The sequence below is a fragment of the Ochotona princeps genome, chromosome 20 (assembly GCF_030435755.1).
Source record: "Ochotona princeps isolate mOchPri1 chromosome 20, mOchPri1.hap1, whole genome shotgun sequence".
Taxonomy (NCBI): Eukaryota; Metazoa; Chordata; class Mammalia; order Lagomorpha; family Ochotonidae; genus Ochotona; species Ochotona princeps.
The window spans coordinates 16,295,414-16,309,313 of NC_080851.1; the positions used below are offsets into that span (position 1 = coordinate 16,295,414).

Consider the following 13,900-nt stretch of genomic DNA (forward strand, 5'->3'; position numbering starts at 1 on the left):
AAAGTTATAAAGATACCATGAATTTGACTAACAATTTTGCTCCAGGGATAAATAAGGTGGGGTCTTTCAAGTTTTTTTTCTTTTCATTTAGTTCAGGAGTCTTTGTGTTTTGAAAAGGCTTACTATTCTTTCTGATTTCTTTCCTCTTTTCCTTCAAATTCCTAAATCATTTTTCTTCCTCCCTTTAGACTATAACTGCTACCAGACCAAGGTATCTGGGTTCCAAAGGGACAGAATAATATCTACCATTTGAATTCAGTGCTAAGCACTAGGACACTCACTTAATTTTCCCTGGACCCTGACCAAATCCTTTGGCTTCGAGTTTTCGGTAGAAATTGCGGAGCTTGGCTTCGAAGTCTCTCCGGTAGGGTGAAGGGGCCCTCGCGCTGGCTCTCTGTAAACCTGCAGAGAGAAGCACACGGCGCTGTTCCCAGGGGCACACACACAGCGACGGCAGATCAAGGCCCTTCAGAAACGCATTCCTCCGTCCTCGTGTCTGTCATCCCTCAGTGACTTTATAATAAATAGAAATAATAAGCTAAAAACGGGAATGACTATGTCTGCCATTCCAAATATTTCAAGTTGTATTTCTTTCTTCTAAAAGTAGCTGGGTGAACATTATCTTGGCTTGATGGTACTTAATCTGGATCCATGAACACAAATTCGGCTAGACTGAACTTTTTGTGTCAGCTGCTATAGGAAGTGACTGCAACTGTAGCAAGGCAGTTCTAGGACATTAATATTATGTTGTTGTCATGTCCCTGCTTTTGATACTGATGGTAAAATGAGCATATCGTATAGTAAGGCCCAGAGCACTGAGGAATTTATATTAGGTTGTCTTGCATCATAACAGCAAATTTTATAATAAAAATAATTCATTGACTGTGTAATAGAGGATAATTTATTTCACTTTAGTATTTTGTATAATCTTTATTATCTCTATACACCCTTTCATGAAAGAGAAAAGGAATACATGTTACTATTATCCAGGTGTTACAGAGAACCATAATCATGGCCTACCCATTCAACAATTTTTTAGAATTTATAATTTTTTATAAGTTACATGCTGTGTTGCAAGTCCTAAGCTTACAATACAGATTTTTATACTAGTAAATCTATACTAGTAAATACAGAGATTTATATTAGTAAATGAACGCACAGAAACAGTTGACTGCCAACCCATGAAGGAAGAGAATCCACTTCCTTGACATATCAGAATAAGATGGACATGCTCAAGACAGCTGTCCTGGAGAAGAAGTGAAGGGTAAAGAGGCATGGATCCTGTGTGATGGCCTCACCTTCAAGTGTCAGGATCCCATACTGGCACAGTTCGTGTCCTGGCTGTCCTGCTTCCCATCCAGCTCCCTGCTTGTGGCCTGGGAAAGCAGTTGAGGATGGCCCAAAGCCTTGGGACCCTGCACCTGCGTGGGAGACCTGGAAGAAGCTCCTGGCTTCAAACAGGCTCCACTCCAACTGTTGCAGCCATTTGGGGTATGAACTAACAGATGAAAGATCTTTCTGTCTTTTTCTCTCTGTAAATCTGATCTGCCTTTCCAACAAAAACAAATGAATCTTAAAAAAAGAAAGAAAAAAAAGAGTATTTGGGATTGAGTGTGATTCTGATCCAGCGAGTCAGAAAAGTCTTACCTTTAACTAGGAGAGGAGATGAGTGGAGAGAAGGACCATGCAGGGAGAGCATGGAACATACAAAAGTCCTGAGGCAGAATGAAGAAACAGTGGTCCTATTGCTTTGATGGTTCATAGGATGTAAGAACAGTGGTGATGCAAACCCAAAGCAGGAGCGGTGGACAAGCGCCACATCAACAGAATCAAGGCCCCTCCGCTGAGCCATTTGGTGCTGTGCTGAGGCCTAACAGGAAGTCGTTCCCTGGGACTACATGATGTGAGCTGTGTTATGAGACAGAAAACTGGAGAGCATGTAGGTGGTTTTAAAAAGTCCAAACTGAACAAGGTTGGTGTCAATACAGTGCAGAAGAGAAGTGGACAGATTAGGAATGTATTTAAGAGGCCATAAATTAGATATGGCGGGTGGAGGAGAAGTAGTTTTCAGATTTGTAACTGAAAGAGCTGTGGTGTCATTCACTGAATTCTGCAACAACAGAAAAAGCAGCAGTCTGTGGCAGAAGCTCAAGAGTTTGATCTTTGATGATGGTAGCTTTAAAGAATTGAAACAGAATTTGAAGGAGAAGAGAAAGCAGCCTGAGAGTGAGGAGGCTTCAGGATTGTTGGGAGAGGATGATGCTACAAGAATGGCCAAAGAAACAGATGCAACACTTAATGTCCCGGATGCTACCTGAAGCATTTGAGAAAGTTTTGCTTGGTGGCTTCCACTTTCACAGAGAAGTCAATTAGGGTGGCACTTGCTAGAAGTGCAGAAGGAGGTTGGGTATTTTAGGTGTGGGGAAAATGAAAATTTAAAGTGATAAAGATGATGAAAGGAACACACTAGGAACTGGAGACCCCTTGGAAGACAAAAGGCCACAGGGATCACAGGTGAGGAAGCATGTGGGGAGGGAAAAGGGGCTTGGACTGGTGATTTCAGAGATGACAAGATCAGGAATGGGACTGCAAGAATTTGTATTTGAGGTGGAGAAGGTGGTCACTGGAGTCCAGGAAGGCCAGCCACAGGGAAGGCAGATGGAATGGGTACTTTTGTGAGTGTCGAATGGCGGCGGAAGGAGTCGCTTAGGAAGCAGATGGCAAAAGGCAGGCTCACAGCCTTTGAGAATGAAAAAACAATGAGTGGATAATGTGACTGGGACAGAGGGGGACAGGAGAGCAGCTGAGTGGTATAGGCAAGGAAGCGCTGGCGGCCTGTAACACCTGGGACAGGAGAGAACCCCAGCCACCATGAGAAAACACAGGCCTTGCTAAAAGGTTAGGTTTCAAGATGCAGGTCAAACTAGAACACCAGCCTGCAAGTCCAGATATAATTTATTGCAAGCAAATTACAGGCTGTTTACAATATTGTGACTCTTACCACTGCCGAAACTACCACTATCCCCATGACTGCATTTTTCAAATAATTAACACTTCACCAAGTGCTTCAGAATAAATGCCTGTGATTCATCACTCTTTGTTGCCTAGATGAATTTCATAAAGGTCTCAGATAATGAGAATTGTGAAATTTACTGTATTTATATTATGTAATCTAGGATCCTTTCATCAAAACTGGAAAATAAGGAATTAATTCATTTGGCAAAATGAATGACTATTTAGATTCATGGAGTCAATCATGCTTTTGCCAAGAAACGTGATTCCTTTTGTATAAGGGTACATCAAAGAGTTTGTGGGAAATGGAAATACAAAAAGAAAAAAAATAAAAGAAAATGAAAGTACAAGATTAGTTGGTGTGTGTGTGTGTGTGTTTTGGTGCAAAATATTGAAATTCATCCATAACAGAGGCATTCAAAAAGTTCATGGAAAAATGTGCATTTCAATTTTCTTTTGCACCAAAATATACTTTTGTTTTTAGCAAACTTCTAAAAGTATTTTCATGCAAGTTATCCGTAACAATTATGATTTACCAAATCATTTTAATATTTTTTTGTTTGCAATATGAAATCGCTCCTATAGAGTCATGTTAAAATCATGCATTCTTCCTCAAGGTTGGCGGTCAAAGATTAGACATGTTTGTGAGTTTGTCAACCTGTGTCTGGCAGCTTATCCTGCAGAAGGAAAGTTTCCCCAAACGGAAGACTCTGCTCTCCAGAAGCAGGTTACCTCGGGGTCCTGGGGAGGGTTTATTTTCCTGATTTCTGCTTCATAAAGATCTGGTCCTACATTACTCAGGCAAAGGGACCTCAATTATGTTGTGTGTCAGAGGTTGCTATTGGCTGTTTCCTTACCAGTGATACTGGCACACTTTATTGGAGGCAGAGGTGGTAAATGCTGTCTCAAAAACAGATTTCAGCCACTAGCTGACTTCCTCTAGGAGGCAGTTCTAATTGACACAACTGGGAGTAACTAAACTAAGAAATATTCTAGTTTGGGAGACCTATGAGAATTCTTAGCGTGTGACCTGCCTGAGACAGTGTGCTGCTGCTAAATTTTTCTCTTCTAAATCCCCCCATTGCTTGAAATACAAAGCATGGACCAATACTACAGGCTGGGAGACAGGAAGTTCCTAGATTTTTTCAGATTAACATTTTTCATTTTTACTGTTATAAAATGAGTTTATCGTATAAACTTACAATATTGTAAAACTGCATGTCAAATAAAAAGAGGAGAACTTTCCAAAAACCTATATTCAGTTGGGGGGGTATGAATTTGACCTACCTAATTGACCTAAGCTAATTATCTTGATGACTTCAGCTCAATACTCATTTGGAATGGAAAGTGTTTTCCAATAATCACTGTGTCATAAGTAAGTTCATTATCGTACAGAAAGAAAACTTGGGGAACAGCATCATATAGTGCCAGAATTCTTTGGAATCTTTGTGGAGACAGAACAACAACCCCTAGGAATATGTTGCTGAAACTAGTATCCAAAAGAATTCTGAGTCAGAAGGCAGAAGGTTTCAGAAGGGATATTTCTATTGAAAATGCTTGGAAAGCATTTTTGGCATGCCACAGTAATTTATAGCAGAGGGAAGTAACATATTTTTTGCAATGGGCCAGAAAGCAAGTATTTTAAGATATGCAAACGACTTGGTTTCTGTTGTTAATTCTCATTTCTGCTGCTGCAGTGTGAAAGCTGCTATAGAAAAAATCTCAATAGAAGGATATGGCTGGGCTTTCATAAAACTATTTGGGGGCTCCCAAATTTGACTTTCACATTGTTTTAACGTCTTATGAAAAATTCTTTTCTTTTAAGCATTAAACCCAATGCAAGCTTAGGATATTAGATCTGAAGGCAGCAGCAGCATGCCAATGCCTTAGTGAGTGGCCTTCCAATCAGGACATGGACAGGAACGATGAGAGGACACACAGCTGCCCTCCACTCACCTTCCTGGAGCGGAAACACACAGGACAGAGCAGGCCAGATGCTCAAGTTACCTGGGGAGTTCTGAGGTGAGGAGCAGGGTGAACAGCGGGGAGAGAAGCTATACCCAGGGTGGAAGGCAGCCTGCAGTGGGACGTAGGACATAATCTCTTCTTCAAAGAGACTGCAAAGTTAAAGACAGAAATTTAGTTCTTCATCATCAAGGAGGTGCTCATGAACTGGGGTGAGAGCAGTTACAGTTCTCACAATAACAATGATTAGATTTGAACGTGAGACAAGAAGGCAGCCACATCCTGCTTGCAACTTCTCGGTGTATCTCTAAAACTGCCACAACAGTCTTTGCCAAGCACTGTGTGCAGCTCTGGATTCCCCCAGATGTAAACATAAACACAGTTGCAGACATCAGGTACAAAGGCCAGGGTCTTCTGCCAATGGAAGTTGCTAGAATGTTCTTGAACGAGTGGCTTCTGAGCGGGCACCTCTCAGAACAGCTGCAGCGGAGAACTGCCCAGAGCAGCTTGCCCAGGCTTGTTTCTGGCTCAGCCCCTTACCTTAGTAGGATAACAAGATCCGCATCACAGGACAACTTTTCAAGCCCATGATTACCCTCTGTCCGAATGTAATGGATTTTCTCCCTGGAACAAAATGGCAATGAACATGAGAATTCCTCACCAGTTTAGGAGATAAGGAATTAACCTCTTTCTTGCCTGTACCCTCTTTTTGCAACACAGTTGGGCAGCACTATCCTGATGAACAGTGAACTTTGTGGTCAAGTTGCACAAGCTCACGCTGCACACTCACTGGAGCCTACAAAGGCAGGCTCTCCCTTGACTCACACAGGGACAGAAGCTGAGGAGCCAAGGCAGGTCCTTGAATAACTGAGACAGCTGGTGTCTGGGAGGGATGCTGTTGAACTTCTCCAGGCTCCTGGCATATTGGGAACCATGGGAAGAAAGTGAAAAGGGCAGGGGAATCTCTTAAGAAATGCCTTGGCTGATAGAGAATCTAGAATATCACCCTGGATGGTCTTCAGACCAGCCAAGAGTCTGAAAGAGACCAGTTGGTTCATCTCTGTTCATTAGAACCTGCCAACTGTGATCCTTGCATACGACTTCCAGCTCCAAGGTGGCAAATAACTTCAAATAAGAATCTGGATAAGTAGCACCTATTTTGATTAAATTAAATTTGTGCTCTACTTTCCTGACATTTTTCAAATATTATAAACACCACACCCAAGGATACAGGTGTGCCTTAGAGGAGTTACACCCCTAGTCTCCCCACCTGTGAGCTAACGGGAAAACATATTTTAGGGTTCACATTTATATTTATTTCTGAAGATAGCTGAAAGGTTAAGTTTGACGAGGGTCAACCCTGTTAGAGCAGCAAAGTGTTGTGCTAGTGATAAAAACCCTTCCCCCACCCTCAGTGTAGTGATTCTGTTATACCCCCATGTTGACTGCAGCCACATGTCACATTTCTAAGCATGCTTTCCTGGGAGCTTTGGTGGCTGTCAGACATTGCATACTCTTGCATGCACATGAATCTCTCCTGTAGTCTCAGTAGGATGGGGGATTTCCGATGGTCCCTGAGACTTCATCTCAAGGGTACCAAGAACAGGGGAGGAAATCTGAGGGTATCTCTCCTACCTGTGTCCGCTGACCATCAGGAAAACTCCAGGGGAAAAACCTCCTGAGAGCCCATGCCTGCAGAACCACCTATCTTCTGCAACTCTTGACATCTGCCCTGTGATCTCAAAGTCAGCTCTTTTTTCCTTTGGTCTAGCTGGTTCCCCCTCCATGATTCCCCATGTGTAAATGGCTCCAGGACACATGCACCTGCAGGAGCCTGGCTGGCTGTCTGAATTGCTTTCTACTTCTTACCTGTAAGCTGTCATCAGCTCCTATTTTTGCATCCCTAACATCACCATGAGCTGCTCTCTTTCCGTTCATGTTCTATCAGCACTGCATAACCATCCTCTCATTCACAGGAGTCTCTTACACAGCCGCTTGTAGCATCTTATCCCCTGCTCTGCTGATCTGCTCTCTAGAGCATCCAAGTAACAATCAAATACACAGTTATAACACTATTTCCTTCCTGCTGAGAGTACCTGCAAGCTTTTCAAATAAACGTGCATTTCAAACAAAGATGCCAACCTTTTTTTTTTTTTTTTTACTGGTAAGGCCTTGCCTTTCAACTCTTCCATGGCCTCTCCTTCCTTCCCTATCTACATCTAGCCACATTAGCTTTCTTTCAGCCTTTCTTCCATTGCTGTTCATTTTTCCTGCCCCAGGGCCTTTGTATACACGCCCCCTGATCTCCCTCCTGCATCTCAGGTCAGCTCCATCACGGCCTCAGGTTTTAGCTTGAATATCCTTCCTGGGAAAACTCTTTTTCTTATTGTCTTTGGGACAGAAACCCTTTTTATCCATACCGCCACATTATCTATTATCACTGAATTCTGACCACGTCTGTCGTGGTGCTTAAAAGCTCATGAAGCTACAAATTTATCTTTTAAAAAAAGTTCAAAGCTGGTCTATTATCTGTTTGGTGGAATCATTTTAAGTTCCTTGAGAACAGAGTCATCTAGCACGGTCTTGATTCAGAATAGCCAGATGACAAGAAGGAATGAAGGAAGAAATGAATGAAGAGTGACTGTGGCCACACCCCTGCACGATAACCTTGCCCTTAACCTCAGGGCTCTGTGGCTGTCTCTTCCCCCTCTGCCTCTGGCTTCCTGACCATTCACTGGTGTCTGCTGAACACATTTTTCTGAGAACTCACCCTCTACCTTCCAATCCAGCAACCGGCTTGTGGAACCTAAGACAGACTGCGTGCTTCCTTTAGCACAGTCACGGCAGGAGAGGGTGCTGTCCCCACCTGGGGACTTCAGAGGAAGTGGCCAGCTGTTCCTCATGCGGAGTCCTGGGGAGAGGTCTGCCTTCCTATTCTCAGACTTTGAAAAGGGTCCTGTTTCCCCTTATGCTACAGTCAGGGAACAAGGCAGGACCCCGATGGGGCAGTGTCTAACTCCCTGGCTCCCTTCTGTTAAGTTTTGTGGCCCTAGAGTCAGTTTCAGTCACTGAAAGATCTTTGTTCTGTTTTTAAAAGAATAATTTATTAAAATTATTCTACATGCGGCACACGTTGGCACAATGATTAAGACACCATTTGGTGGGGGTCAGTGCCATAGTGTCATAGGCTTAGCCTCCACCTGTGGTGCCAGCATCCCATATGGGCACTGGTTTGAATCCCAGCTGCTCCCTGCTTATGGCCTGGGAAAGCAACAGAACACGGCCCAAAGCCTGCATGTGGGAGACCTGGAGGAAGCTCCTGGCCCCTGGTTTTGGACAGACTGAACACACTCCTGCGTTTCTAGTCTTTGAAACACTGAATAGTAAACTGAGGAAGAGAGACACTTGCTTATCTTTGCAAGAAAACAGGATTTAAATTCATGGACATATTCTCTTTTTGTCACTTCAGGTGAATATAATGAAGTGATTCAGAGTTCCAGAGATGACCTTAGTGAGGAAAGGACCCTGATGGACAACAGCACGGAAGTGCTTAGAAACACAGGCCACTTTGGTAGTTTGCTCACGTTTGAATATTTTCATCCTATATTAATTTTCCCAGGAAAGAATTGCATTTCAAAATTAAAAATGACCTATGTGTTATTTTACATAAGCAATTTTTAATGGACACTATTGCTTTCCTTTAAATAAATAGTAATCATTTCACATGGTATAGCTCGTAGGTAACCTGACCACACAAATATCTCTGATTGTGCCTGTGCCAATTGCCAGAACCTAGAATGACTTGGAGCTTTCATTGTGAGGATTCAAACTACAGCTGAAATGCATGACTAAAACGCAGCCTAAGCATATGTCCTGTCACAGAGGGGAAGGCGGCTGGAAAGCCCTGGGGGCGAGGAGGGAAGGGCGAGCCCTACCTGAGTGCGTGGTTTCTTGCCAAACTTGGCTGACGCTCTTGCAGCATTTCAAAAATGTTTGGCTGGCGAAGAAATGCCACAATCTTGTCATTATATGCTGAAACAGACAAAAGCGCAGAATTGTGGTTGAGTCTGAAGCTCAGAGGTAATTTCCCTGATGATTGGAAAATGGGCACCTGATCCCAGGATTAGTGCAGCAGTTTGAAGGGTAAGGAGCAAACTTAGCAAAAACATACAAATAAAAGTAAGCTCTTGAGTTTTTAACATGTGACGTTATTGCATTACCACTTTTTAAAAGATGAAGTGAACAGTGAATCAGATCTAAGTTAATTATCTCTAATTTATCAGTCATTTTGGTAATCACTTCTCTGTGTGAAAAGGTGAAACAGAATAAAGTAGTTTTCTGAGAAAAGTTATTCTCTCCTTAACTTTTCTTGGTTATTTTACTATATGTTTCTCATGGCAGAAAATCCTTTATGAGTTCAAAGAAATTCTTTTCTGAGCACTTGACACTTAGAACACTTGACCATGTAGTTCCCAGTACTGATAATGGAAATACCTATTATTTAGACTCCCTCAACCTTATTTCTCCTGGTATGAGTGGCATGAATTTTGGAAAAAGTTAGTAAAGGTTACTGATGAAGACTACCAAGTTTCCACACTATTTGCATGAAAGAGGGGTAAACCTTAAAAACCACCTATACTAATGATAAAATTCTCTCCTTCAATGAAACTGTGAGGCTGGAGTGAACAAATCATTGAACAGGAGAGTTTGTAAGAGTGGTGTAGGAAGAGGGAGAGAAGAAAGAAAGAAGAGAAGGAAAAAAGAGGAGGAAGGGAAGGGGGAAGGAGAGAAAGGTGGGAGCAAAGGCTAGGGGAAGGGATGGGTAGGCTGTGTCACAGAGAGGGAGAAAGAAAACAGAATTTTGAAAGCTAAAGGAGTCATAATGAGAAAAACAAGGTTAAACCCTGGGTATCCAGGGACTTAAAGAAGGGTGATACCTACCCAGTGGCAATGATTCATGTTGATGTTGGCTCCGAATAGCAGCTACCAGGCTGTGTCCTGGCCGGGCCAGTAAAGAGGCGCCTCTGTTTCTGGAGACTTCAGAGGCCTAATTTAAAAACAAATGTAGAAAGCATAGAAATTTGTCATTGATTTCAGATAGTCTCTTTTAAAAACTATTTTTTTTCATGACACATTCTATAGACACAGGGATTCTCCCTTCCACCTAACCCATCATCCCCACTGTTTTTCCCCATATTATAATAGTATAGTCCTTCAACAACAGTCATAAGCCCCAAATTCTGCTATTTAAATATATCATGGCATTGTACCTATAGACAATGGTAGGTCTAGTATCCTATTGTCAATATATATTTAACAGTTTCATTGGAAATGTCAATTTCATTTGGGAGTAGAGATGCATACTACACCCTATCTTCCTGGTATGCCAGTTTCCATTACACAGTTCATCTGTGTGGATGTACGGATACACATGTTTATCTATATAGCTATTTAACTTGTATTTTGCATGAAGGTTGCCTTATGTCAGAGAGAATAACTGATATTTGTCCTTTTGGGGTTGGTTTACTTCACTGAGCATAATGGTCTCTAATTAGGACCATTTTGTTGCAAATGGTAGAATTTCATTCTTTTTAATGGCTGAGTAGTATTCCATGGAATAGATATACCACAGTTTTTTTATCCTGTCCTCTTTTGATGAATAACTAGATTGTTTCTATGTCTTTGCTATTGTATATTGTGCTGCTATGAATATATGGCTGTAGGTAACTTCATCATATGCAGATTTTACTTCCTTTGGATATGTTCTCCAAAGTGGGATAGATCCATTTTCAATTGTCTGAGCACTCTCCATACTGATTTCCATAGTGGCAGCACTAGCTTGCATTCCCACCAACACTGGAGTAGGGCACCTTTCTCCTCACATCTATACCAAAAGGTATTGTTAGTAGATTTATGAATGTAGGCCAGTCTCACTGGAGTTAGGTGGGACTTCAATATGGTTTTTATTTGTATTTCCCTAACAGCTAGGGAGCCTGAGTCCTTTTCTTGTATGTCAATTAGCCATTTGAATTTCTTCTGAAAAATGCCTGTTTACTTCCTTCACTCATTTCTTCACAGGTTTGTTTGCTTTACCATGATTGTGTTTCTGAAAGTCTTTATAAATCCTGGATATTAGTCCCCTATCTATTGTGCAGTGCGCAAAGATTTTCTCCCATTCGGTTGGTTGTTTCTTTCCTTTGCTGTACAGAAGTTTCTTAGTTTTACTTAGCCCCCTTTGTTTGTCTTTGACTGCCTGTGCTTTTGGTGACTATTCTAAAAAATCTCCACCAATGTCTATATTTTGTAGAGTGCTTTCTATGTTTTCCTCTAGTAGTTTGATGGTTTCTGGGTGTAGATTTAGGTCTTGGTCCATTTAGAGCTTATTTTTACATAAGGTGACAGGTGGTAGTCTTGCTTCTTACTTCTGCAGGCTTCTAACCAATTGTCCCAACAGCAATTGTTGAAGAGACCAGGCATTTTCCCTGGGTTATCATCAGCTTTCTTGTCGAAGACTAGTTGAGTGCACACGTATGGGCTCATTTCTGGGATCTCTATCCTGCTTGTGCTAGGTTACATGCAGCCCTGGAGGGTACTAACTCTATCCTGAATAATGTCAAATAGCAACTGAATACAGACTGGATCTCATGTACACATGATGGCATTGCCATATTCCCTTTTAACTATTGAAAGATGACTAGAAGACTGAATTTTCCAACTGAAAACCCAAATTATTATATTACTGAAATTTGCTAGTGCTTGATCCATTTGGTCTGAGATTCCCAGGAGACACAAACACACACACACACACACACACACACAGGGTGAGCGAGCAAGTGAGAGTGAGTACCCAACTGCAAATAAGAACTACAGCTGTTCTATGACCGGGTAAAACCCCGTTTGCAGTAGGCTCTACTTTCAGCACTTTCTTTTTCTTTTGGTGTTGACAGCCTTAATCATAATTGTAAATGTGAAAACTTCAAACACTTAGCTCCCTAGACAAAACAAAATAGTTATCTTCAGAAAGTAGCTGTCAGTAACTGGTAAATACCTTTCTCCTTGACATTGCCATTTGGAAATGTGTATTGTTGGGTTTATCTAAAGCTTTGATTGAAAATTGCAGGTTTTAGAATATCTCTGGGTTAATAATCAACCCAACACTCTCTGAAAACACTGGAGGCCTTATGATTAAGAAAAATTTATAAAGTTCAGAGTAAAGACCCAGCTGACAAATTCGCATTAATCTCTAGAATCCTGTGTTTTCAAAATGTGGAGCATCAGAGAATGAATTTCTTCTAGGGATACAATAAAGTTCAACAGCAAGAAATTTATGAATGAGAATATATATAATTTCTATTTTTGTAATGTATAAATATATTTTATTTCTATTAGAGAAAATATATCTTCAACAAAATCTTCAAAATTAACTCTTGGAAACAAGAGAGATCTGTGTTTGAGTTGTTTGATTCAATTAGTAAAAGCAAAAAAGTGGGTAACAGAAAAGGTACAAAGAAAATTAGAGTTAAGTGATGGTAGAGTCTTCTGGCCAAATAATGTAGAAGAATCTCAATGGTGTGAAAATTATCTGCAATGTAACATAATGACATACAGAAACACAGACAACAAGACCTAATCGTCAGCTTTTTTGGATACCAGGATGTGTCTCCAATGAAAACCATAGTCAGTCTCTAAATTGTTTTCTTTCCATATATCTTTTCCATAATCGCTGAACATTGTTTATAAACAAAAAGCTTACTGACAAACTTCCAATCAAACCTGCAACCAAAAATGAATTATATAGAATTAAGAGGAAATCTACATATTACCAGAAGCAAGGTAGCAATTACTCCTCTCAGGACAAACGTCATTAATGAAGACTCCTGCCTGGCAGTAGAAACAATGACAGGGTTGTTGGCAGCTGAGTCCCTGCAATGTCTCACCACGAGGGTCTTCTGCCTTTACATATCTTTTAAATTTTCATTTTTATTTGAACATAGGATTCTTATATCAAAACTGATTTTAATTATGTTTTTAAGTTCAGTTTACATAAAACAGTCAACTGTTAGGGAATCCAGGAGAATGGTTCGTTTTGGTGCATGAAAAATATCGTTCTCTAAAATACAGTCTACAAAAACTGCTGGAGCTAAATTCCTATTGCTTATAATACATGTGGTGGAAATTTGTGGTCTAAGGCAATACTTCACTTACTGTTCTTGACATTCATATTTCTGCTGGCTTCACTGTAATGGCAAACCAGATTATTCTGGTGTTTCCACACTATTCTCAGTTTGTCTACCAACCTACCACCCTGATGGTAGTTCACTTTAGGTGCCAACTTGACTGAGGTAAGGGATAGTGGCAAAGCATTATTTGTGGATATGTTAGCGAGGGCTTTTCAGTATTGGAATGGGCATAAGAGTAGGGGTAATGTACTCGCCCAGAGTAGGCAGGTGTCATCCAGTTTGTTGAGGACCCTGATGGAGCACGAAAGGCAGAAGTAATGTAAATTTATTCCCTTTTTTTGAGCTGGGACAGCCGCCCACATTCTGTTCTTTAATAGCACCATTCTAACTCCTAGCCTTCAGATGTTCTTTCAGGCTCCCAGGCCTTCAGCGTAAAATAGGAGTTGCATCACAGATTCCCAGAATCTTGGGTTTTCAGGACTTAGATCGAGCCCCCTACCAGCTTCCCTGCCTCCGTAGCTTGCACACAGCCTCGTGTGGGATTCCTCAGCCTCCAGAACCAAGTGAGCCAATTTCCCAACAAATCCCCTCATCTCTCTATCCATCTAGCTAGACAGTGTATTGGTTCTGTTTCCCTGTAGAACCCTGACTATTACAGCACTCCTTTGCCTTTTTCCTGTTGCTTACACTGTTACCATGACTGGCGAGACAAAGGGCACCACTGGCATTTAATGGGTGGAACA

At 41.4% G+C, this 13,900-nt stretch overlaps 1 protein-coding gene across 1 annotated transcript in view; it reads right to left on the bottom strand.

Annotated features, from left to right (window-relative positions):
• The window catches only part of HECW1 (HECT, C2 and WW domain containing E3 ubiquitin protein ligase 1), a 154,332-nt gene that overhangs the window by 41,675 nt on the left and 98,757 nt on the right, over positions 1 to 13,900 (bottom strand). The window contains exons 15-19 of the mRNA XM_058677941.1: positions 9,919 to 10,024; positions 8,913 to 9,009; positions 5,518 to 5,601; positions 5,020 to 5,129; positions 282 to 402 (exon numbers count right to left, since the gene is read on the bottom strand). Of these exons, the coding sequence (XP_058533924.1) occupies positions 282 to 402; positions 5,020 to 5,129; positions 5,518 to 5,601; positions 8,913 to 9,009; positions 9,919 to 10,024 (518 nt within the window). The remainder of the gene's footprint in view (positions 1 to 281; positions 403 to 5,019; positions 5,130 to 5,517; positions 5,602 to 8,912; positions 9,010 to 9,918; positions 10,025 to 13,900) is intronic.